Source organism: Ochlerotatus camptorhynchus, unplaced genomic scaffold (genome assembly GCF_037179485.1).
Source record: "Ochlerotatus camptorhynchus isolate MF236.1 unplaced genomic scaffold, CSIRO-AGI_Acam_v1.1 ptg000176l, whole genome shotgun sequence".
Lineage (NCBI taxonomy): Eukaryota > Metazoa > Arthropoda > Insecta > Diptera > Culicidae > Ochlerotatus > Ochlerotatus camptorhynchus.
Genome location: NW_027040666.1, coordinates 4,859,962 through 4,886,982, shown reverse-complemented (window position 1 = coordinate 4,886,982; position 27,021 = coordinate 4,859,962). Strand labels below are relative to the sequence as shown.

At 38.0% G+C, this 27,021-nt stretch overlaps 3 protein-coding genes across 3 annotated transcripts; 2 read left to right on the top strand and 1 right to left on the bottom strand.

Annotated features, from left to right (window-relative positions):
- The first annotated feature begins 1,136 nt into the window (after positions 1–1,136).
- Positions 1,137–5,741, top strand: LOC135701792 (uncharacterized). The gene is made up of 6 exons (XM_065222721.1): positions 1,137–1,149; positions 1,242–1,447; positions 4,485–4,711; positions 4,776–5,027; positions 5,105–5,288; positions 5,353–5,741. Coding segments are annotated over exons 1-6 (1,260 nt in total). The 5' UTR covers positions 1,137–1,147.
- Positions 5,742–13,381: 7,640 nt separating this feature from the next.
- LOC135701791 (uncharacterized protein K02A2.6-like) lies at positions 13,382–16,189 on the bottom strand. Its single transcript, XM_065222719.1, has one exon. The coding sequence runs from the start codon at positions 16,187–16,189 to the stop codon at positions 13,382–13,384; it is 2,808 nt and encodes a 935-aa protein (XP_065078791.1).
- Positions 16,190–18,491: 2,302 nt separating this feature from the next.
- Mcm6 (minichromosome maintenance 6) lies at positions 18,492–21,316 on the top strand. The gene is made up of 4 exons (XM_065222571.1): positions 18,492–18,723; positions 18,784–19,817; positions 19,873–21,074; positions 21,137–21,316. Exons 1-4 carry the CDS (start codon positions 18,632–18,634, stop codon positions 21,239–21,241), a joined length of 2,433 nt encoding a protein of 810 aa, XP_065078643.1. The 5' UTR covers positions 18,492–18,631; the 3' UTR covers positions 21,242–21,316.
- Positions 21,317–27,021: the final 5,705 nt, after the last annotated feature.

Sequence of the window (27,021 nt, the reverse complement as noted above, 5' to 3'; positions counted from 1 at the left end):
CATGGGTATTTCATTATAGACGCCCACATTCATCAGGATTCATAAAATATGTAGTTCCAAATTCTGATAGGAATCATTGGTCACACTACGGATTTTTTTTTCCTTTGTTTTGTTTTCCGTCGATCTTGTTTTCCGTGCTGAGCACCAATGCTACCGTCGCGCCAGGAAGGCAGCTCCCACACCTGGACCCTACCTATCGACCCATCAACTCATGAACCGGGGACCAACGGCTTTACTTCCCTTCCCTTCAGAGATGTTATGCCTCAAAACATCCCGGCGGCACCGACTGGGATTGAACCCAGGCCTGCTGGAGTGAGAGGTAATCACGCTTACCACTACACCACCGGCGCCGCTATCACTACGGAATTTGAAGCAAATAAACTTTTCGAGGCCTCCCTTAGCTCAGTCGGTAAAGGCGCAGCTACAAAGCAAGACCATGCTGGAGGTGGCTGGGTTCGATTCCCGGGCCGGTCTAGGAATTTTTCGGGTTGGAATATGTCTCGACTTCCCTGGGCATATAAGTATGATTGGACTTGCCACACAATTATATCAATGCAAAATGGTACAGGCATCGAAAGCTTTCAATTAATATCTGTGGAAGTGCATCTAGAACACTAAGTTGAGAGCACGCAATAAGCTAATATGCGATATGCAATAAGCTTGAAATGCGAAGAAGAAGAAGAAAACTTTTCGATTCGATCATTTAATTTATCTTGCTCGAATCGAAAAAAATATCGTTTCAAATTTCCCAATGTGACCCTAGATATTGCTTCTAAGATTTGTCTCATACAAGGCGATGATCCCGTTTCCTTCCAGGACCAATGTACAGTATTATTATTATTTTTAATGAACAAAGCGTTAAACTGATAACAGGATAGATGTATACTCTCTAAAATACTGCATTTCAAGAGTCGTCTAATGAATTATGGTGTAGCCGATAGGAGTTTGATTATCGGCTGATTAAAGTGACAGCAAGAAACCTAAACAAATCGTTCGAACTTTATGGTCATCATTTGATAACCCAAATTTCCCACGATATAAAAAGCAGCATTTTTTTTTTGGCATGTTTTAGTATATTTTCGAAACTGTTTCAAGAACAAAAGGTTACATTGAGCAGTAGGTATTGAGGCTATGAGTGTTTAACGTGATGTAAGTAAACGGTCGTGGTGATTCAAATTACCGTCTTTATGAATCAATTTGGTACAGTGAAATAATTAACTGACTGATTTCCTATAACAAAGGAATGCCAAAAAGCGTCAAAACGGGAAAAAAGCTTCAAGAAGGGAAGGATGTGCCAAACAATTGTTCAGAGATCCTTTGATAGACGGAGTACGTTGGATAGAGCGCTATGCATCGACCGTTGATAGATTTTGGGGTATATTACCTCAGTACATACGGAATTTACTGGCAGCATTTGCAGTATTTCTAATGGCCTCCAGTGTTAAAGGTATGTAAATTTAAATAATGAAAAGATTTATTTCAATTTTAATAGATGCTGCTATCAGCAGATTTTATTTTACCAACTAAGTTGGATCTATCTTTCAAGTCAGACCTCTGAAAATATGGTCCTGATGTGGACTGAATACATTACTCATAAGGGACTATGCTTTAAGTACGTTATAATAGAGGGTGAAATTGAGGAAACAAATATTCCTCCTCCCCCTTTCGTCATTTTTATCCTATATCTTATGAATTCCCATGCAAATGAGGTTGAATAAACAGCCAACATAACAAAAATTATATCAAAATAATACTCCTTGGATATCACAAAAAATACTGATTCAGTTATCATTTAAAGCAATTTGATAACAAATCCTGTGCTCCATGCACTTTGTTCAACAAACTTCAAATTATTTTATAGATTTGATATAAGAACCTTGCACTGATAACTGATATATGAATGGCAGTGATTTTTTTTTCTTACAATGCAAATAATATTTGTTGTTTTGAACTAACTTTGCATAATTTCTTATTCTTTCATGATAACAACTGATAACAAAATTAGTCTAGGTTGATTCATAAATTCAACGAAGTATCTGACCTATTTCACTTTGACATCAATGCCTCCAGATTTCGTCATCGTTTGCTGTCGGTCAATTTTTAATTTTTAATGATTGACTTCATTTATAATTAAGTGTTTCATTGAGAATACCAAGTCAGATGAACTATAATCATAATAAATAAATAAAATAAATAACTACATTAGTTATGCGATAACAACTGAAAACAAATTGATACAGATATCTACCCCGTCCTTCTCCTTTGCGCGTGGCGTACTTCATGGATTACCCTTAGTGAGCATTCGTTAAGTGTGTACCGCAAAATTTTGGGAAATCATCCCCCTCCCAAAATAGTCACGTTTTTCCTATACCCTCTTAGAGCGAGACGTACATAATGGATGTTATTTTAATAGAAAATTAAACTGCCTGTGAAACTTACTAATTTTAAAACACCAACCTTTTATTATCATAGTGATCAAAATCACCAATATCATAAAGGTTTAGTTAAGATTTTTTTAACTAATTATATTATTAGTTTCAAAAGTGGATAATTTCTGAAAAAAAAACATCATTAATACTTAGGGGTCGGAGAACAGATGATTCCAGCTTTGGAAACTGAACACCGAATCTTAACATCCTATTTTATCATCAAACCAAAATCAAATTGTTCACTAATTTCACTCGTTGGAAATTTTAAACTGAATTCTGATGTTTTTATCTTGTAAGAAAGCATATTAGTTGCCCTTTCATATTGGGTATGCCTCGTGGTGGCGGATCACTTTTTTTCGAGTTGTTTTAGCTGTTTTAGCCATAGTGTCGGGAAAGAAAACCTTATTATTTAAAAAAAAAAACAGGATATCTGAAACTAAACGATCACTAAACGAAAGCTTAGGCTTGCCCCATTTATATGAGACTAGGATCAAACGAAAGCTTATGCTTGCCCCATTTATATGAGACTAGGATCAAAATGTTGTATCAGGGGGGTCTAGAACATTTTTTTTTTGTATGTTTTAGTGCAATTGACGTCCAAAATTTAACTTTTAAACCCAAATATGTGTAGAAAAACAACCCTCGATAGAACATTTTGAAACTAGCCAAATGAAAGTAAATCACCTAAAATTTCGTTTGGTTGGTGTTTCAGCGATACTGATTTTTTTAATATTAATGTTGTAAATAATTTTATCAACCAATATTTTCAATTAATTTATGCTACCAGACCAGAAACATTGTGCAGCAAGTTTAATTTGCGCAATTTCCCCATTACTATTTTTCCTGAAAGATTATGAAATATGCAATAGATTTCCACATAGTCGAGTTTTTAATTTCAGTGCTGAAAAAGTACTGGTCTCTGGAAAATTTTGTCAAAAATACTAATCTAGCGGCGCCGGTGGTGTAGTGGTAAGCGTGATTACCTCTAACCCCAGCAGGCCTGGGTTTAATTCCAGTCGGCGCCGCCGGGATGTTCTGAGGCATAACATCTCTGATCACGCCTGCCTTCGGAAGGGAAGTAAAGCCGTTGGTCCCCGGTATATGAGTTGCTGGGTCGATAGGTAGGGTCCAGGTGTGGGAGCTGCTTTCCTGGTGTCGGTAGCATTGGTGCTCAGCACGGAAAACAAGAACGACGGAAAACAAATCAAGGATAAAAAATTAATCCGGATTTGACGGTCTGATGTTAAAAACAGGTAGCGTGACCAACAGATAAATAATAATTTGAGGAAACAACCTTTCCAACGGTATAAAAACATTAGAAAACGGATGAATAGAATCTGAGGTACATAATTTTGAAAAAAAAAGTGTCAAGTTTATTATCAATGTGGTGCTCGAAGCGTTAAATAAAATGATGGCCTCTATGATGGCACATATGTCGTTAAAATCACATTACACACAAGGCGATGTAAGAATCAATTTTATAATATAATCAATATCAACATTTATAAGCGTTTCCGCACTTATAATCAATCGCAATGAGCAATATATTATAACAGAAAATTATCCGTCAATATCGCATGTGGCAAATTTCTAGTTAAAATTATGAGAGACCAGCACCGTTATTTTGAAAATACCAGCTTGTGTTTGATCTATTTGAAATGATCTCTCCCAGTGTTCCTCCCATTAATATCACTGGATTTAAAATTGATACTTCGCAACACTCATCTCTTCTCTATAATTTCCGACTTTAAGAAATTTTCACATTTCTCTATCGTTAAATTAATTTGGAAAAGTTTTTTTTTTTTCATTCAACAAGCTTTTCCACGCGTCCTCATGACATTGATAAGCGCACTCGACTAGATAAGAAGACTCGTACCTGGGATTATTAAGTGATCAAATTCAGTTGATACGAGGTTCTGATTTAACACCTGTTTGGGCGGTCACAAAAAAATGACAATCTTTCAAGACATATCGGTGATTCGCCTTATTTATTGTTCGTTGGTGCATATTTTATTGATTTGTACTAAACTGTATTCGTTATCTTGACGAGTTTAGGTGACTGGATTTCGATTGCAGTACATTTGGTCAAACACATCAAAGGGGTAGACGAGCTTAACAGTATTCAAGCGCCGAACGATAGCGTTGACCGGGAGAATAGAACAGGTGGTACAAAAGCTGATGATGTACTCGAATACCTGAACCTCACAGGCTTGCCCCATTACTTGAGCTTAGCAATCACGGGTTCGTTTATAATCTATTTCGGAGTAGGTGGGTTCATTCACGTGAGTATGATTATTAAAAAAAAATGCACGTAATGGTTTGGCTGATAATTTTTTGTTTACTCAGTGGTATTACTACATTAACAAGCGTGACCGACCGCATGAATGGAAATGTCAACCGGAGAAATTTTTATCTCCCGAACTTGAACTTCATGAAATTTTCGTTGGTGGATTTTCAATGCTGATAATGAGCTGCTTAAGTGGAATTTTATCATGTTACGCCATGAACAACGGAAGATTACTCACTTTATACTACCGTTGGGATGAGTACGGATGGTGGTGGTTCTTTGGTCAGATACTTGTCATATTTTTGTACCAGGTAAGTTGAACTTTTTTTTAACTTCCAAAAATAAACACAATGTTAATACCATTATCTCTTTTGTTATTTTAAAACAGGACTACTTAACCTACTGGTTGCATCGCATTTACCATTGGCCTTGGTTGTATAAGCATTTCCACAAACTGCATCACACATACAAGCAACCAACTGCATTTTCAGTTACCGCGATTCATCCTGTCGAGATATTGCACGTACAGCTTACTATGCTGTTGCCAATATTTACAATTCCAACGCATTGGGGTACAATTTTGTAGAACAGATTGTTTAAAAATAACAACTAAATAATATATATTCATATTTTCAGCGGCTTTCTATTTAATCGAAATCTACACGTATGCTCATGGCATTATGAACCATAGCGGAGTGAACATCAAATCTTTTTGGTGGCAGCCTTGGCAACCGGATACGATGTTCCACGACAATCATCATCAGTATTTTCATGTGAATTTCGGATTCAACATTTTTCTATGGGATGTTATTCATGGCACGTACAGACAGAAGGATCGTGTCTATTCGGAGGATATATTTTTCGGGAAAGGAAAAAGCTTCGAAGAAGTGAGCCAAGCAGAGTTTGAAAAAGATATTGCTGAACGTAAGCTGGAGAATCCAAAGGCATACAGGAATAATGTGCATGCGTACGATTTAGATGAGAGGGTAGTTTGCGATCTGATAAAAAGTTCTAAAAAAGCGTAATTAATCTTTTAAAATTTGAGAGGATGTGCAAGAAATGTATATCAAATATGATAAGGTATGGGTTCTTAAAGAATATAAATTAAACAAATTTAAAATTGGTGTTTTTTTATAAACATGAAAAAACATTCCACATATAAACATTACAAATGGAAATTTTGTTTATTATCGAACAGGTTTGGTCTGAATATTTTCAGAATTTTATTAAATTTTACCACAGGTAGAGACTATGATTCTATGAACAAAAAACAAATTCTAAAAATTTTGGGTGGGGAATATTTCAGAAAAAAAATAGTTGATGTTTTCGGACATCACGTACTTTGAAAAATCATAACTAATCATCGCAACTGACAGCCACAGCATGATATTAAAACCGAGATTAAAACTAATAATCTGGCGCCAAATACTATTTTTTTCTTAATCGGCAATATCTTAGCAATCCATAAAAAAATATAATCTGAAAAATGTTTTCCATTTTTAAGGCCCATTTTGCCGGAAAATTAAAAAAAATCCTCAAATTCCATATACAAACCAACCCGGTAATCGTCAGGATTATTTCAAATGATAGGAATGGATTCGATTTGTAAATGGCTGGACAATACGTACCTTTGGTACCACAAGTACTTGCAGGTTCAGGGCCTCAGAAAGCTTAGTCAGTAAAGGCACCAATTTATCAACATTTATTATGCTCATCCTTTTCGGTCATTTTGGCAACTGAAACAAGCTGGGACGAAAGCGTAAAAAGTGAAGAAATCTTTGGAAATGCTTTTAATGTATTCAGAGACGACAGAAATTTTCATGCAACACAGAAGAAGTCAGGTGGTGGAGTTCTTATAGCTCTTTCGGCCAATTTTAACTCAGAAATTATCTTTACACCAAAATTTACAGAATTTGAGCATATTTGGGTGAAATCACACATAGCCGGTGAAACGCACGTGTTCGCCTCAGTGTATTTTCCACCAGACCATGCTCATAAAAGCACTTATGAAGCCTTCTTCCAAAGTGCTGAACAAATTCTATCTGAGCTTCCTCCTGAGGTTAAAGTTCACATCTATGGAGACTTTAATCAACGCCATGCTGACTTCATTCTGGACTCTGAAAATGAATGTATCTTACTCCCAGTCGTTGGGGATAATGAAACATTGCAGTTCATTTTTGACAAAACTGCTAATTTAGGACTGAACCAAATTAACCACATCAAAAACCAACAAAATTGCTATTTGGACTTTTTACTAACGAATATTTATGAAGATTTCTGTGTGACCGAATCATTAAATCCACTGTGGAAAAATGAAGCGTTTCACACAGCAATCGAATATTCTTTATTTATGCATGAAAACCAAAGACCCAACGACTGCGAATACGAAGAAGTCTTTGAATACAAATTAGCAGACTACGAAAAAATAAAATTTAAATTAAACAGTGTCAATTGGCAATTAATTTTAAGGAATGTAGGAAATGTCGAAATTGGTATAGACGTGTTCTACAAAATTTTAACAGAAATAATTTCGGAAGAAATACCTTTGAAGAAAAAAATCACACAAAATCCAGTCTGGTTTAACAGACAAATAAAAAACTTGAAAAATCGGAAGCAAAAAGCACATAAAATTTATAAAAAACACAATAGTAGTAATAATTTATTAATTTATTTGGATCTATGCGATCAACTGAATTTAGCTATCAGTACTGCATTTGAAGAATATAATGCAAAAACTGAACGTGAAATAAAGTCCTGTCCGAAGAACTTCTTTAATTACGTAAAAACGAAATTAAAATCTGACAATTTTCCTTCAATAATGCATCTAGACGAAAATGTCGGTGATAGTTCGGAAAAAAAACTGTAATCTATTCGCAAAATTTTTTCAAGAAATTTATACGACATTTTCTGAAGAAGATCGTGACCGCGATTATTTTGCATTTTATCCAGAATTTTCAAGGGACATTGGCCTCAATCAACTTCAAGTGCAGGACATTTTGCAGGCTTTAAAAAATTTAGATGCCTCAAAAGGTCCTGGACCTGACGGAATTCCTCCAGTATTTATTAAATGTCTAGCAATGGAACTCACTGCTCCATTGTTTTGGCTTTTTAATATGTCCCTAGAATCCGGAACCTTCCCTAAAATTTGGAAAAGCTCATTTCTAGTACCTATCTTTAAATCTGGTCGAAAATCTGACGTACGTAATTATCGTGGTATAGCCATTATCTCTTGCATTCCTAAGCTTTTCGAGTCAATTATCAACGAAAAATTATTTCTCCAAATCAAAAATAGAATTACTGACATGCAACACGGCTTTTTCAAGGGTCGTTCGACCTCGACCAACTTACTTGAATTTATAGACTATTCATTAAATGCAATGGATAATGGAAATCACGTAGAAGCTCTTTATACAGACTTTAGCAAGGCATTTGACCGCATTGACATACCAATGTTACTCTTTAAACTGCAAAAAATTGGAATTAAGTCAGGGCTCCTGAAATGGCTTGAATCATATTTAACTAACCGCCAACAAATAATTAAATTCAACGGAAAGAAATCGAGCCCAATTCAAGTCACTTCAGGCGTCCCCCAAGGCTCTCATTTGGGACCTCTCCTTTTTATTCTATACGTAAACGACATATCTTACATTCTCAAAAAACTTAAATTACTTATTTATGCCGACGACATGAAGCTCTTTTTGGAAATAAGAAATGAAGAAGACATCAATATATTCCGGAATGAAATACACATATTCTACATATGGTGCAAAAAAAGTCTACTAGAATTGAATGTAAAAAAATGTAACTTAATATCATTTAGTAGAAAAAGAACAACTTCAAATATTTCAATTGCATTAGGAAATCAAACTGTAGACAAATGTGAAAGAGTTAGGGATTTAGGAATTATCTTAGACTCTAAGCTAACTTTCATAGACCATTACAATACAATTATTCACAGGGCAAATAACATGCTAGGCTTTATCAAGCGCTTTTGTTATAACTTTCAGGACCCTTACACAATTAAAACACTATATATTGCCTATGTGAGGTCAATACTGGAATATTGCAGTATTGTATGGTCTCCATTTTCAATCACGCACGAAGAAAGATTAGAATCAGTACAAAAACAATTTCTATTATACGCTCTTCGTAAATTAGGTTGGACTTCATTTCCTCTTCCATCATATGAAGCACGCTGCATGCTTATAAACATACAAACATTAAAAGAGCGTCGTGAATATGCAATGGTTTCATTTGTAAATGATATCGTTTCGCAGCGAATTGACTCAACAGAACTTTTATCAAAATTAAATTTCCATGCACCCACTCGGCAACTCCGAAATCGAAATTTATTTGCCATAAAACATCATCGCACAAATTATGCAAAATATGGGCCATTAAACCGCATGATGGCCTCTTACAATAAACACTGCGAAACCATTGACTTTACAATGTCTCGGCATAAACTAAAGCAATATTTTTATTCCATAAGAAATAAAAACTCATAAAAGAAAAGACAAGAAAGCTGACACTACTTTTTTATATAAATATATATTTAAGAAAACAAAACTGTATTAATTGTACTAGTCTACGTTGGTTGACGAAATAAATAAATAAATAAATTACCAACCGGTGGAAACTAACGATCTTAAATTGACTCATCACTTGACTACCCTAATAAACGGGTACCATACACTAACGATATCATAGATGGTACGACCGTACCACATAAAGTTGGGATTATATCCCGAATTGGTGGTTAGGCGCTTCTTATGGTTATTGTTTATGCGGGTAGCCTATTGGTCCCAAGCAAATCGATTAACATACCCTATTCCAGTTGAAATTCTAGCACTACACTATGTTTGTTTTGATTCGCTATGAAAGTTTGACAGATAAAATGCGGGGTTCAAGGATTTTCCTATGTTTCGAGGGGTGCATCGATTAGCTTGGGACCGAAGATAGTACCAGAGCTGAGCCAAAATGTTGAGTTTCTGTAGTGGGTGAATGGTATGAGGATTATAAGAAAAACTCATCTGACTAGAATCATTGATCAGCTTTCACTGTCTTGATTGATTGCAAATGATGTGGATCAATGCGTAATAATATTTAACGCAAATAACATTGTGAAAAGAAAGCAATAATGTTGTTCAGTGCATATTGTTGATTTTCTACCGGTGGATGCACAGCTCTATAAACAGAACATGAGAGAGCACACGCGATTGGCGTTGACGGCACCGTCGAAAAATTTGCTCTTTCAGCAAATATAGACAGTTTCTTATGGGAATTTTCGGTGGAGTGAAAGGATAGTACAAAGTCCGCCATGTTTCACGCACAGTCTGACGTTTGCTTATGGATTTTCTCATAGGAGTAAAGAGCTACAGAGTCGCCGTCAACGCCAATATATTAAAACGGAATTCGTGTAACGGAAAAAGCACGAAGAAAACGAAACGTGGTAAAAATAAATTCGACAGTGAGCATTCATAAGGGCGAATACGCGATGATCGATTCTCTTCATCGATTTTCTCTTTGCATTGCTACAGCTAAGCGAAACAATTTTCAAGAATTTGTTCAATGCAGAGTAGTAACAGGTTGTATTGGCTATCAAAAGCAACAGCAAACGCACCGAGAAACGTTAAATCTAGGGAGTTATTAACAAAAGAGAAAATCGACGAAGAGAATCGATCATCGCGTATAGGCCCTTATGCATGCTCACTGTCGAATTGATGTATACAGCCTAAAATCACTGCTGCACCACGGAAATTTCACCAAAATATCAAACCAAACCAAATTTGTTCCAAGAAGACTGATTGTAGCCCTGGTGCATGCCGGTTCCTTAGCTATACTCCATAGGATGGGTTCCTTCGAGCTGGATGCGGTTCTTCATCCACGGCGTTGATTATGGTACAGTACTACAGCGATAACAACTACGAGGACCAGGTGGAACTGTTCAATCGGCTGCAAGCGGAGGACGGCTACATGAAGATTAGCGGGGATTTTGAAAAAAAAGTTTATCGATGTCCTCGAGGTGAACTACTTTGAGGTGTCGAATTTGATTCTGTTCTATGCGTTCTATGCCAAGAGGAAGGTTCGAAGGGGTTGAGGATTGGGTTTAGGTTGTTGAAATGTATTCAGTTATACCCAGCGAATCCAAACACATAAAGCAACCAACGATACAGACAAAACGGTTGCTACGACTACCATGACAAACTCGCTCTGTAACAAAGCTCGATCCGAGTGGTAGAAGGATAATGATATATTGCTTGCCTGCTTTGTTGCAATATACACGGATGAGGACATAGCTTGATATGAATCGGGAAAAGACATAACAAAAAAATTCCCATTAACACACGTGTATCATCTTCGGCTTTACTTCGTGAAGCAGCTTGCCAACAATTTGCTCGTTTCCTTCTACCGCCCCGAATGAGTCGGGTCGCACGAGCTGCTTGTCATGAAAAAGAACGGTGAAGATTATATCATTATTGTTTTCAACTTCTGACATAGCGTTATTATTCGGTTCGTTGATCGCTTGTTATTTTGTCATTTGGAGATATTTTTGATTCCTTGGTTATACCACGGTATAACGTAACTGTCACTTTTGACTTCCAACGCTGATTTCTAGCAAACAATCATTATATCAAGCAAAGTAATAACACCATCGGAGATATTCTCCATCTACATTTCAATTTGAATAATTGAATTGTTATTTGTGAGATATCGACGATGGAACTCAAAAGTTACAGTTACGTTATATTGAGGTATACCTGTATTGTAAGATGAATAATGTAATGAATATAAAACAATGTTTAAAGAAAGCCTATCTAATATGTCGAAGACTGCACAATAGGGCATCATAATATTTATTGAACGCATCCTGATTACTTAACCAGGGTGAGCTACCGGTGGCTATGAATATCGCTCATCCAAGGAGGATGATTTGTAGAACGCTATGTATCTGGTCACCATTCCTGCCCAAGTAGCAATTGGGGTTTTATGAGGGTTCTGCAGACTATGATTTAGACTTGTAGCATGCTTTAAAACCGTGATAAAACTTGCAATGTTACTTGGGTGTGGAATTGACCCATGTAAACCGTGATTATCGATATTGTTTCTACCGGAAATGACAAGCAACTGTTGCAATCACGTTGGTTGCAAAAGTGGATGACCCTGAAGGTGACCTACACACCAAATTTAAATTGCTGAAAATTAGTAAAATTAGCAGATCACAGGTACAAAAATGAAAGTACAATGTGTTGAATCTTAACCTACCTAACTAATTAAAACCAAAGATTAGTTAGGTAGGTTCCGTTTCAACACATTGTAGTTTCATTTTTATACCTGTGATCTTGACTTTTTTATCTAGGGGATGAGTACTTAAGGCTAAGGGGGTTAGATTTTGATAAGTTCTTTAGTGGGAATGACACTGATGAAGACTGCACATTGTAGTCGAAATACGTATCTTTCATGGATACCAAAATTAATTAAGTTTGTTGTTGTTTTATAATTTTAATTATTTTCTCCTCCTCCTCCGATGTTGACGGTGGTGCGTACGTACCTGTGACTGTGACGCTAACAGTTTGACCTGTTGGTGTCCAGCAAACCCTTTATGTTACACGCTATGTCCGAGGGGGGCGACACATCTAAATCTCAAGTTAAGATGCTCAACAAATCTCACACTAGCGAATCAATCTTCGAAAAATCTTCTTTCATTTGTTGCATCTACTTGCATCGAGCATCATCTTTTTGCAGGAAATCTTCAGAATCGTCATCAATCTTCTTTCTATCTACTCAGCGTGCGCGCAGCTAGCCACAGCATAGCACAATATTTTCTGCATCGTAGATAGAGTCGTCCCCCTCGGCTATGTCTGAAGGCACTTTTTTTGCAACTTTCATGTACCTCAGATTTTTTTTCACAGGATGTTAAAATTGATCCTAACAATCATATATGTGATAGTTTTAAAATATTTCACCTTGGGTTTTTTAAGAAAAACTGTTATGAAGCTTAAGTGTTTAAATTGTTTGCATTGAACCAAACAAAACTTTAGTTGTATTTAAACAAATAATTCCGGTTGACATTATATTGCATTTTGTTGTTTCAGAAATACTTATTCATATAAATTCAAAATAGGATTCTTTTTGTTGTAATAAGCCACTTTTCAACTGCAACTATTGTAAAAATAACAATATTCTATTATGAAGCCAACAATAGTTCATTTTAATTTAGCATTTATTTGCTGTGTCCATTTTCCGGGCCATGAATGCAAAAATAACTACCAACCATTCCCTCGTATTCAGCAGGACAAAAATGTAAACAATAACAAAACTTGTGAATTTCGGAAAATAAGTGCAAAATTGCCGAGAATCTTGAGACTTGAGGTAAGTAAGTATGCCGCAGTTCGAGCTGCAGTTGCTAAATATAATCAATTTTCTGTTTTTTTCCTTTATTTTTTTCCGTCGATCTTGTTTTCCGTGCTGAGCACCAATGCTACCTGTTGTGTTATATTCGGATACACAATGAAACACATGTTCACGAATCGAGGACTACTTTATTAATCCATTCTTCCTTCCACATTTTATTCTGCTCTACTCGACCCAGTGTTCCCAGATACAACATAACATCTTCTCCCATTCTCAAACAAAATGTAAAGCCCTCCAATCAATTATCAAATTACATCTCATAATCTTTATACTTTACCGGAACCTTTGATTGACGTCTGGGTCGGACTGTACTACCCGTCAGCTCTGTTGAACGAGTTAGAATGTTCTCCGTATCCTCCTCGCCTGCTTCAGCAGATTCTGGTAAATGGTTCTTTTGTATAGAGGTGCATGTGGTTGCTGATGATACTCGGCCATACTTGCTGGAATTTGACGAGCTGGATCCTTGCTGTATATCCACCGAACCCTTGACCGAACCACTCTGGTCGATCGAGTCTTGCGGAATCCTTTTGAGGTGTGAAGAATTTCGCCGATAAATCTCACCTTTTTCTGTTTGGACTATTACGTTGCTTCCATTTCTGTCGATTACCACAGCTGGTTCAGGATGAAAGTTTGGAGCAAGCTTGTTCATTCTGTGTTGCTGCTTCATTAACACCTGGTCTCCAATTCCGATATTCGATTCTTGTGCATTCACTCTTTTGTCACGATACAATTTGGCTTGATACTTATGCATCAGGTCCCGATCTTTAATCTCGTCTTCTAATATCGGGTCTTCACTTATTTGTGGGAATTTATCTCTGAACCTTCTCCCAAACATCAACTCCGCTGGTGATACACCGGTCACGGAATGAGGTGTGACCGTGTACATATATAGGTATTCTTGCAGACATCGCTCCAGCGTTTCTCCTTTCATCTGTCCGATTTTCAAAACCTTCAAAATCGAGCGGTTCTGCCGCTCTACTTCACCATTTGCAGCCGGCCAGTACGGTGTAGTGTGGGCAAGCTTGATCCCGTTATCGACGCAAAAATCCTTAAACTCCTGACTGCAGAAATTGGCTGCGTTGTCCGTAGTCAGTACATCGGGTAGTCCGAGTCGAGTGAATATACGCTCCAAACGCTGTATAACGGCTGCGGAAGTCGTAGTGGACATTATTTCCACCACACAATATCGGCTGTAGTAATCTACCAGTACGAATAGGAATCTTCCACTCGGAAGTGGTCCAAGAAAATCTGCACTCAGGTGGCTCCATGGCTTCGAAGGCATTGTTCGAATCTGCAGTGGTTCCGGATTAGAACCCGTTCCAACGGCTAGGCATTCGATACACTTCTTACATCTCTGCTCCACATCCTTGTCTATTCCCGGCCACCATACGGATGCTCGCAGTCGCCGCTTCATTTTATTGCTGCCTGGGTGACCACTATGAGCAAGATCCAAAATCCTTCCACGGAGACTCTCAGGAACTACTATTTTGTTTAGTCGCAAAATAACTTGATTCACACAGCACAGCTCATTTTGGAACGGCAAGTACTGCTTTAGTTCACAACTCCATTTTCCAGCGTTGATTGCATCGCGAACTTTCCGGAACTCGGCATCATTTTCTGAGTGTTGGATAACTTCTGTCATTGACATCGTGGATGGTAAGGCACTTTCAATCGTGGCACATAGATCACTTTCACAGTCACGGTCATTACTACGACAGCCATCGTCTTGAGCTAATCGGGACAACGGATCGGCTATGTTGCTTTTCCCAGCAGCATACACCAACTTAAAACTATATCCCTGTAGTTGCAGAACCCATCTTTGCTGTCGTGCATTAGGAGCTGAATCGGTGGCGAATATTCTCACCAGCGGCTTATGATCGGTGATCACGGTGAAATATTTTCCTCTCAAGTACATTTCGAAACGTCCGATTCCCCAGTAGATCGCCATCGCTTCTTTGTCTAGCACCGAATACTTCTGCTCCGTTCTTGACAAACTCTTACTAGCATAACTGATCACTCGTCGTTTGTCATTGTCGCTTTGCAGTAACACCGCCCCAAGACCTGTCGCACTTGCATCAACAACTAATGTGGTATCGCTGTCCGCATTGTAGAATCCAAGATGCCGCGGGTTGGACAGAGCATCCTTAATCTCGACGAATGATTTGTTTGCTTCCTTAGTCCATTGGAAGTGAACTCCTTTTCGTATTATTGCACGCAGTGGTGCACTGATAGTGGATAGATGAGGGATGAATTTTCCCACATAGTTAGCGAGCCCTAAAAAGCTACGCACCTCTTCTGCTGTTTCTGGACGCCTGAACGATTTTACTGCACTAATTTTCTGCTCCGTTGGCAAGATACCATCCTCAGAAAGCTCGTGTCCTAGAAACGTCACTCTCTTTTGTCCCCACTGACACTTTCCTTCGTTCACGGTTAATCCATGATCTCTTAGTCGCTTTCTTACCGCAGCTACTCTTCGGTCATGCTCAGTTTTCGTACGCCCAGAAACTAAAATGTCGTCGATGAAATGCACAACTCCTTCCAAGCCCTTAAGGATCTTTTCAAGCTCTCGCTGGAAAATCTCAGCCGCGCAATTCATTCCAAACATTAATCTTTTGAAACGAAAGTACCCCTTAGAGGTGACGAATGTTGTGATTTCTCGCGACTCATGGGTGAGTTCCAGCTGGTGAAAAGCTTGGTTCAAATCGATCTTGGAGAAATATTTACATCCGTTCAAATATGGCATCAATTCCTCGAAAGTAGGCAAGGGGTGTCGTTGTGGAATGATCGCTGTATTTGCCTTGCGCATATCCACGCATAAACGCACCCGACGCCCTCCGTCTTTGGGTGTGACAACCAAAGGAGAAGCCCAAGTGATCTTACCTGTAGCTGGTTCAATGATGCCTTGTTCGAGGAGCTTTTGGATTTCCCCGTCAACAGTCTTCTGCAACGGTATTGGTAGTCGTCGACACGGCTGTTGTACCGGGTAGACATTCCGGTCAATGTTGATTGTCACTAACAAATCCTTTGCCTTTCCAATATTCGCAACTTTGTCTTCCATAACTTGCAACACTTCACAATTAATTTTCAGCACACCAAGATCCACCGATGATGTCTTTCCCAGCAGGCTAGTGTCTTGCCCCTTGATCACGAAAATCTCACTGTGCACCGTCAACGAACACAATGAAACACATGTTCACGAATCGAGGACTACTTTATTAATCCATTCTTCCTTCCACATTTTATTCTGCTCTACTCGACCCAGTGTTCCCAGATACAACATAACACTACCGATGCCAGGGAGGCAGCTCCCACACCTGGACCCTACCTATCGACCCATCAACTCATGAACCGGGGACCAACGGCTTTACTTCCCTTCCGAAGGAAGGCGTGATCAGAGATGTTATGCCTCAGAACATCCCGGCGGCGCCGACTGGGATTGAACCCAGGCTTGCTGGGGTGAGAGGTAATCACGCTCACCACTACACCACCGCCGCCGCTTATTGTTATCAACTTATTTTATTTATTTAAACATCGACAAAGTTACGATATCTTACACGCAGAAAAAAACTATCGTCGTAACAAAAATATTTGAGGTAAATTTAAACGTAAACTCAGTTTGTTCTGGCCACAAACATAAATTAGGTTGATTTCAAACGTATTCCATGTTTGAAGTCATGTGAAATCAATGTTTAAAATAAAAATAATGTTACGTTTATTTCAAAAATATTCGTGTTGAAAATAAACGTATTTATTTTTGTTTGGTTTGACAGCTATGCGAACAATCATAAATATGTTTATTTTAAACATGCTTCTCATGTTTAAAATAAACATACATATTTTGGAATTATTTTAGTAGTTGAGTGCAGGGTAAAGCAAAATGAAACGGTTTGCAAAGAAATGAAAAAAAAAGATCTTCGGGCAGGGCATCTTAATTCCTGCTCTTTTTCGGGTGCGATTAAGGGTGACCTGTGGGTATTGAGGTCCTGGTCCGGGATGCGAGGACCCGTCGGGGTGGGTGTCCGGAGGTTCCAGTTCAGTGGAACCGGTGCAAATTTGTGTTATTAGCGTCGTTTTGCCGTTTCTGCCTCGGTTTCTGCCACTGGTCCTCATACCGGTTTCTTTCCATGTTCGATATCGGAGGAGGATCCGGAATGGATTCGGAATGGATGGCCGTGTTCTGGTAGGTTGAGCAAAGCTGGGGCAACTTTTTCCGAAAGAAACAAGAAGGAAATAAAAAGGCATGACACGCTAAAAACCGTTTATCCAAATCCTATATTGTTTCATTTCATTGAATACTTCATATGTTTAGAGAATAAAAATTTATATTTTTGTTTTAAATGAACAAAATTCGTATCCGTGTACGGTACCGAAAAGAGAATCTTACTGTTCCAGTAAAACGTAGTATTTTGACAACTTTAACCTCCTTTTCAATCATTTTCTGCTCAATTTGTTTCGATCCTCAACAGTTTTGTATCGTCAATAATTATACGCCTTCATAAACGCCTAAGTATACTTCAAAACACTTTTTCTCAAAAAACCCAAGATGAAATATTTTAAAACCTTCACATCATCAATATCAATATCAACTTAATGTGATGAAAAAATTGAGGTACATGAATGTTGCAAAAAAGTGCCTTTAGACAAAGCGTGTGCCCCTTACTGAACCTGAACTGTTCCGGTAGGAGAATGTTGTGTTCCTCGACAAACTTGACTAGCGACTGTTGAACTGTCAAAAATATCTCTTGAAAAACAAATTCTATTATCATGGAAAAAGCCAATTGGGTTGTTAAACTTCGAAAAATATACCGATTTTTATACATCATCTGATAGAGCTTCGCTTTCTGAGCACAACCATATTTTTATCGATCCTGTATAGGCAATCATCTCGATTTTTAAATCAAGATTTAAATTTTTGATCGTTGACACTGAATCTATTCGATGACAGCTCACTCCCATATAAAGTCCCACCAAGGGGCGCTAAAATGGTGATTTTTGCTTATTTAAAATAGTTCCAGTTTACCTAAATTGATGAAATTTTGGATTTGAGTTCCATTTTTAATGCAGATAACGAATATTGTATATATTTACCTCAATACCCCTAAGCAACCCAATTTCGGTAATCGAGAGTGATACAAGTAATAAAGTAATTTTAATTAATTGAAAAGCAATTAGAATAATTTTCGGTAATCTGACTTTTACTGACTGGTAATTAACGCTGGTAGATGTTGGTAGAAACCCCTCGGTTTTTAACGAGGTTTTTAACGACCGTGGCATCGCACAGCTCTGACTATCAAAGCTGTCATTTGAATGGCGTCAACAAACGGTTTTGGCGCGCTTTTGCCTTTGAAGTTACCAGACGATTCGTCTTTGCTTCATCGTGCATCGTGAATTTTGTGTTGTGCCTTATTTTACAAGTTTTCCGTAAATCAGTTGATAAATTGTTAAAAATTACGTTGTCATTCAGTTTAGTGCTGTGTGAAGGAGTTTTACAGGAGTTATAATGGATGTTGCGGATGCGCAAGTGGGACAACTTCGGGTGAAGGATGAAGTTGGAGTGCGGTGTCAAAAATTGTTCCAGGATTTTTTAGAAGAGTGAGCATTTTGTTTAAATTTCTTGAAGGATTTGATTGAACTAATGTAGTTTTGATTAAGATTTAAGGAAGATTGTGAACTAAAGTACCTGAAAGCGGTGGCCGATTTGATCAACCCAGATCGCTCGACCTTGGAAGTTGGATTCGAGGATGTCGAAAAGTACAACCAGAATCTTGCCACCACTATTATCGAAGAGTATTACAGGATCTTTCCATTCCTGTGTCAAGCCGTATCTAATTTTGCCAAAGATCGGACCGAGCTAAAAAAGGAAAAGGAATGTTATGTGTCATTTACCGACGTTCCGACGCGTCATAAAGTGCGAGAATTAACAACTTCAAAGATCGGAACTTTGATCCGCATTTCTGGCCAAGTTGTGCGTACACATCCAGTTCATCCGGAACTTATCTCCGGTACCTTTGTTTGTTTGGATTGTCAAACGGAAATACGAGATGTCGAGCAACAGTTCAAGTTTACCAATCCGACTATCTGTCGCAATCCTGTTTGTGCCAATCGACGACGTTTCATGCTGGAAGTGGATAAATCTCAGTTCATCGATTTTCAAAAGGTTCGCATTCAGGAAACACAAGCCGAACTACCACGAGGTTGCATCCCTCGTTCGGTGGAAGTTATTTTGCGTGCTGAAATTGTTGAAACCGTTCAAGCTGGAGATCGGTACGATTTTACCGGCACACTGATCGTAGTACCTGAAGTCGGTGCTCTTCAGATGCCAGGAGCTAAGGCCGAGATCGGTTCCCGACATAAACACGGCGACAATGCCGTTGAAGGCATTCGAGGGCTTAAAGCACTTGGTGTTCGCGACTTGAACTACAAGATGGCCTTCTTAGCATGCTCGGTACAAGCCACTTCATCCAGATTCGGTGGAACCGATTTGCCAATGAGTGAAGTAACAGCAGAAGACATGAAGAAACACATGACCGACGCTGAGTGGAACAAGGTCTATGAAATGTCTCGCGACCCAAAACTGTATCAGAATTTGATTACCAGTCTATTCCCTTCGGTCTATGGAAACGACGAGGTTAAGCGAGGAATTCTACTAATGTTGTTTGGTGGCGTTGCAAAGACCACCCATGAAAGTAGGTTCATCGTTTATTGGTATCGTATTTTTCTTAAATTGTTTATTTTTTGTAGAAACAACTCTGCGTGGGGACATCAACTGCTGTGTCGTAGGTGACCCTAGCACAGCCAAATCGCAGTTCTTGAAACAGGTGGCTGATTTTTCACCCCGAGCCGTCTACACATCCGGAAAGGCGTCATCTGCAGCAGGTCTCACGGCAGCCGTTGTTAAGGACGAAGAAAGCTACGACTTTGTAATCGAAGCTGGTGCTCTAATGTTGGCCGATAATGGAATCTGTTGCATTGATGAATTTGACAAGATGGATCCACATGACCAAGTGGCAATTCATGAAGCTATGGAACAGCAGACAATTTCGATTGCTAAGGCAGGTGTGCGGGCAACTCTAAATGCCAGAACCTCTATTTTGGCAGCTGCAAATCCCATTGGTGGTCGATACGATCGTTCCAAATCACTGCAACAGAATATCCAACTGACGGCTCCCATCATGTCCCGGTTTGATCTGTTCTTCATCTTGGTTGACGAATGCAACGAGGTTGTAGACTATGCAATTGCTCGAAAAATCGTTGACTTGCATTCAAACATCGAAGATCGTATCGATCAGGTTTACACGCGGGAAGATGTTCTGCGCTATATCATGTTTGCCCGACAGTTCAAGCCGATTATCACAAACGAAGCGATGGAATTGCTGGTAGAAAACTATGGTCATTTGCGACAGCGTGATACTGGTACATCTGGTAAGAGCACATGGCGAATCACTGTTCGTCAGCTGGAGAGCATGATTCGCTTGAGTGAAGCAATGGCTAAGCTTGAATGTTGCGAGGAAGTTACGGTAAAGCACGTTAAAGAATCCTATCGTCTATTGAACAAATCCATTATCCGTGTCGAACAACCCGATATTCATCTGGACGATGAAGAAGATGCAGAACTGGCGTTGGCAATAGATGCTGAGGAAGGGACTCCGCAGCAAGATAGCCATGAAGAAAATGGTCATACGGAGAACGGTCATGATGCTGCTTCGAAAAAAAAATTGACTCTATCCTTCGATGAGTATCGAAACCTGTCCAACATGTTGGTCATTCACATGCGTGGTGAAGAGGCACGGTTTGAAAGTGAGGAGTCACAATCAGAGGGAGTCAAGAAGTCCGATCTGATAAACTGGTACCTGGAGCAAGTTGGCGAGCAGATTGAGACTGAAGAAGAACTGGTTGAACGGAAAACTTTGATAGAAAAAGTCATCGACCGATTGATTTACCATGTATGATTCTGAAAATGGTCTTTTATCACAGTTTTATCTAATCTACCTTCTCTATTCCACAGGATCAAGTAATCATTCCATTGAAGACGGCCACTTTCGGTGAAAAAGAAACGCAAGAAGAAGATCCTCTTCTAGTCGTACATCCAAACTACATAGTTGAGACGTAAGTCCTGCGGGTACTGTTTAAATTACTATTGGTAGATGTTCATGAATGAACTTTCTTTACTGCTTTTTAATTGTAATTTACAAATAAGACAAGTTTTACCGTCAACGTTTAAATTTAGTAGCTAAGATCCGAATATCCATTACACAGCGTTTAGTTTCTAATAAACCGTCACTTGCGAGTTGCGAATCATTAGGGGCTATTCATAAACTGCGTAGACAGATGTTTAGAGGTTTAGACCCCCCTTCCCCCGCGTAGACATTCGTCCAAACATTTTTTTTAAATTTGTATGGACCGTAGACATTTGTCAACCCCCCCTCCCCCCTCCTAAAGAGCATACGTAGTTTATGAACAGCCCCTTATTGGAGATATGCGGGCCGAATGTCAACTAAATATGCAATTAGCCGATTAAGTACGCTGTTATTCGGCTAAATAGTAACCGAATATAGGGGAAGGTGTTGTCAACTTAGTTTATTCTACAGAAAATGTTTGTTTCTTCTTAATATACAAAATGTTCATCCTGCATTCATTAAGGGAAAGTTTATTGCCCCGAGAATTTTTTTTCCGCCACGTTTTTATTTTTGTAAAATTTTTGGAATAAATTTTTAAAAAATCCAAGCAAATCAGTTTTTCCTTAGATTCCTGGATAAAAATTACACGTAAAAATTTTGTTTTTATCTCATCTTGAAAAAAATTTGATCCTCAGCAAAACCGAACAGTCGATGTTTTGTGGTTTTTTTTAGTCCAACTTTATGCCATGATGATTAATAAAAAATGTTTTTGCACGTAAATTTTGTTTGAAAAATTAGAACAAAATGTGGTGTTTTTAGATTTTTGATATCTTTTTCCAATATTTTTAGAAACATTAAAACGTACTAATTTTTTTCGGTGCGGTGAACTTCCCCTTAATGCCATTCATACACACCTTATTTTTATTGCCAAGATTGGCACCACCACCACATCGGCATTTTATTTTGCTGGATCTCGTTAAAAAAAAGTTCTTCATGAAAACAGCATAGTGCTTAGATCTCATTTTGGGCCTACTAAGCATCACAACACGCCCTTTGCCTCTATTTTTCTAGTGAATTTTTTTTTTTCACAAAATGGAATATTTTCACTGCAGATGACTTCTAAATTTGTTTACCTTTCGTAAGAATTGATAAAGAGAAACAAGTTGTTGAGATATTGTTGAAAATCTAGTACGACTTCATGACACTAAACTCGGCCTACGGATTCTAAATCAGGACTAATCAGGGTGACTCTATCCCTGTCTACCACATATAAATGCACCGTAGTTCTCGCGTAACATTTGAAAATGGCTTATCATTTTTTGTTAACAAAACTTGCTAGGATCCATACGCTCGAAGCGAAGTACGCCCACGCAAACAAACAACATCATCTGGTTGGGGGAATTCGCCCGATTCGTGCGTATAGGTTCTAGTAAGTTTTGTTTACAAAAGTTGATAGGCCCTTTTCAAATGTTAAGCGAGATGTTCACATGATTTTGACTGACAGCGGTAAAACTGACCGAGGTTGACAGAACAATACATTTTACTCTTTCACACTTGCATCGCAGTGCAGAATGCTAGAAAGAGTAGTCTTATGCAGTCATCCTAACCCCTATATTCATCACATTGATGTGAGCTACGACGAAATGCTTGATTGTTGCCCCCGTGGGCCTAATGCATTGAAACAGGAGACTGGCAACCCCATATCAATCCTTTACGTTTGACAGTAGGCAAGAACACGGGCCTTATTTAATTACGGCCCGCCTGACGTATACATGAAGGACAGGGACGCAAAATCGTGTTGTTAGCAGAAAGACAAGAGCAGATGAAAGCATCAAAAACATGGCCGCCAGCCAGGCCCCTGCATTGAAACGCCATTGAATTCACTTCGGCTTATCGGATGAAGATAAAAATTGATTCGGTCGGAGCGTTTCTTTTGTGCTTGAGAAAAATGGGTGCACACCTTCATATCACGCGTTCTCATTGACTTCGTTCGTTAGCTTTTGAACTAAAGTATCGTACCAAACGCATAATTGATTTGCTAACTCTGAAACAATGGATTTATTTTATGTTTTCTGCTCGATAGGCCAAAAAAAGGCGATTACGCCGAAGTAGTGCTCAACCCTATATGTTTACCGGCGGTTTGCTAAGATTTATTTATTTATTTATTTATTTATTTATTTATTTATTTGTCGTCAATCAGTGTAGACCGTTTTACAATTGTTGTCTTAAGTGCTATTTTTACAATTTTGTCTTTGTTTATATTTTTTATAATATGTCTTAAGAAAAAGTTAAAACATTACTTCTAGTTGACGTTATGCGACGAATTAAAATATTGCTTTAATTTAGTTTTTGTCATTGTAAAGTCAATGTTATCGCAGTGCTTATTATATGTATCCATCATTTGGTTCAAGGGTCCAAATTTGGCATAATTCGTACGATGACGATTTGTAGCAAATATATTTCTGTTTCGTAAATGCCTAGATGGTGTATATAAATTTAAGGATGACAATAGTTCTATTGAATCAATTCGATGTGATACGATATCGTTTACGAAAGAAATCATAGCAAATTCACGACGTTCTTTTAATGTTTGGATATTTATGAGCATACACCGAGCTGTGTAAGATGGCAGAGGAAATACAGTCCAACCTAACTTGCGGAGTGCATACAATAGAAACTGCTTTTGAACGGACTCTATTCTTTCTTCGTGTGTGATTGAAAAAGGTGACCAAACTATGCTGCAATATTCTAATATCGACCTTACATAAGCAATGTACAATGTTTTTATCGTATACGGATCGTGAAAGTTATAGCAGAAACGTTTTATGAAACCAAGCATGTTGTTAGCTCTGTTAATAATTGTGTTATAATGATCGGTGAAAGTAAGTTTTGAGTCTAAAATAACACCTAGATCCCTGACTCTATCACACTTTTCTACGATCTGGTTTCCTAAAGTGACTGTTATATCGGGTAGCTTTTGTTTTCTACTAATGGTAATGGAGTTACATTTTTTTATATTTAATTGTAGCAGGCTTTTTTGACACCAAGTATGGAATATTTGAATTTCTTCTTTGAATGTGATGATGTCTTTGGCATCTTTTATTTCTAAAAAAAGTTTGATGTCGTCAGCATATATTAAAACTTTCAATTTCTTAATAATGAAAGATATGTCATTGACGAAGAGAATAAATAAAAGTGGTCCTAAATGGGAGCCTTGAGGAACTCCTGAAGTGACATCAACGGGATTTGATATCTTTCCTTTGTATTTTACTATTTGATGACGGTCAGTTAAATATGATTCAAGCCATTTGAGGAGTGCGTAATGAATTCCCATTTTTTGAAGTTTAAAAAGAAGCATGGGTATGTCAATTCGATCAAACGCTTTGCTGAAATCTGTATACAACTATTCTACATGGTTTCCGTTATCCATTGCATTCAAGGAATAGTTAATTAATTCGAGCAAATTCGTAGTTGTTGAACGGCCTTTAAAGAAGCCATGTTGCATAGTAGTTATTCTGTTTTTAATTTGAAGAAAGAGTTTTTCATTTACAATCGCCTCGAAAAGTTTCGGAATGCAAGAGATAATAGCTATACCACGATAATTACGTATGTCGGATTTTTTACCCGATTTAAAGATAGGCACTAAAAACGAGTTTTTCCATATTTTAGGGAAGTTTCCGGATTCCAGTGACATATTGAAAATCCAAAATAATGGAGCAGTAAGTTCAATTGCTAAAGTTTTCATAAAAACTGGCGGAACACCGTCAGGGCCAGGACCTTTAGATGCATCTAAATTGTTTAAACCCTTTAAGATATCATGAACCTTGATTTGACTTACGCTGATGTCACTTGAAAATTCTGGATATGATTCAAAATATTCACGGTCACGGTCCTCTTCTGAAAACGTAGTATATATTTCTTGGAAGAAATTTGCAAACAAATTGCATATATCATCCGAGTTCTCACCTATCCTATCGTCCAAATGCATCTTTGAGGGAAAATTATCAGATTTTAATTTGGTTTTCACATAATTGAAGAAGTTTCTAGGACAAGATTTTATTTCAAGTTCAGTTTTTAAATTATACTCCTCAAATGCCATATTCACGGCCAAATTTAACTGATCGCAAATGTCTAAATAGTATGCCAAAGTTTCTTCACTATTATATTTTTTATAAAATTTGTGCGCTTTTTGCTTTCGATTTTTTAAATTTTTCAGTTCCCTGTTGTACCAAACTGGATGTTTTGCATGACTCTGACGTCTTCTTCTTTTAGTTGGCACTTCTTCAAGAATTATTTCAAGCAACACATTGTAGAATACGTCAACTGCACATTCAACATTTCCTGCAGTTCTTAATATTGCTTGCCAATCGACAATGTTCAATCTATTTCTAATGTTATCATAATTTGCTGAATTGTAATCAAAGATTTCATCAAATTCGCAGTAGTTGGTTCTTTCATTTATGTGAACGAATAGAGAATACTCTATTGCTGTGTGAAACATTTCATTTCTCCATATGGGACTTAACGATTCAGTCACACAGAAATCTTCATAAGTATTTGTTAATAAAAGGTCTAAATAACAATTTTGTTGATTTTTCACATGGTTAATTTGATAGAGTCCTAAATTTGCAATTTTGTCAAAAATGAAATGGAGTGTTTCATTTTCCCCAACGACTGGAAGTAAGATGCTTTCATTGTCCATATCAGAAATAAAGTCAACATTGCGTTGGTTAAAGTCCCCATATATATGAACTTTTACTTCAGGGGGTAAACTAGACAAAATTTCTTCCGCTTTTCCAAAAAACTTATCATACGTGTCCTTATGAGCATTGTTTGGAGGAAAGTATACCGAAGCAAAAACATGTGTTTCGTCTGCTACCTGCGCTTTTACCCATACATGTTCGAATTCTTTAAATTTAGTAGCCATAATAATTTCTGAATTCAATTGGGTCGAAATCGCTATTAATACTCCACCTCCCGATTTTTTCCAGACCATTGAAAATTGCGGTCGTCTCTATAAACGTTATAATTGTTACCAAAAACTTCTTCACTTCTCACACTATCATCCCAACTTGTTTCATTAGCCATTATGACAGAGTAAGTAGAACTTAATATATTTTTGTTAATTTCATTCATTTTACCGGCGCTTCTCATGCGGTTAACATTTTGGCAATATACCAAAATTTCTGTACTGGTCTGAAGATTAGGTGAAGAAGTTGATGGTAACCTGTCATTCATAAAACTATTATCAAAATTATTTACCCCTGATCCATGTTCCGAATTTGTTTCGTTCTGCAAAGTGTTGTGATCTTCGTTATTTTCTTCCTCTATGGAGTGTGTCAGTTTTGTAGAAAAAACGAGTGCCTCTCCTTGATGTAGAGAAGTCGTCAAGTCCTGGATAATGTCGGGGTCTGCCGGATCATTGTCTTCCTCCAAGGGGTGCGTCAATTTCGTACAAAACACGAATTCCTGCATACACACGCCTCGCATGATGCAGTTGCAGCCATCCCGTTATGCAAGTGCGCTGGAACGGTACGTGGGTAAACATCGCACGCCGGGTAGGGGTTTAAGATTTCCCCTCGTTGGAATTGCATCGTGGGTCGATAGTTAGCCTGCGGCGGTCTGGAAAACCGATATTTCGCTGCCGCAAGAAGCTCTCGATCAGGTGGCAGTAGGTTGTTTCTATTCTGACTAACACTGCTGCGGAAACTGTTACGGTTAGTGTTGTTGTTTCGATGATTGTTAGATATGTTATTGTTGTTGTTGTTGCCAA

Coding starts and splice junctions, on each gene's coding strand:
- LOC135701792 (XM_065222721.1), top strand. Junction 1,448..4,484: donor AATGGCCTCCAGTGTTAAAG/GTATGTAAATTT, acceptor TGACGAGTTTAG/GTGACTGGATTTCGATTGCA. Junction 5,028..5,104: donor TTGTCATATTTTTGTACCAG/GTAAGTTGAACT, acceptor ATTTTAAAACAG/GACTACTTAACCTACTGGTT.
- LOC135701791 (XM_065222719.1), bottom strand. CDS start 16,189: ATGGAAGACAAAGTTGCGAATATTGGAAAGGCAAAGGATTTGTTAGTG.
- Mcm6 (XM_065222571.1), top strand. CDS start 18,632: ATGGATGTTGCGGATGCGCAAGTGGGACAACTTCGGGTGAAGGATGAA. Junction 18,724..18,783: donor TTCCAGGATTTTTTAGAAGA/GTGAGCATTTTG, acceptor GTTTTGATTAAG/ATTTAAGGAAGATTGTGAAC. Junction 19,818..19,872: donor TGCAAAGACCACCCATGAAA/GTAGGTTCATCG, acceptor TATTTTTTGTAG/AAACAACTCTGCGTGGGGAC.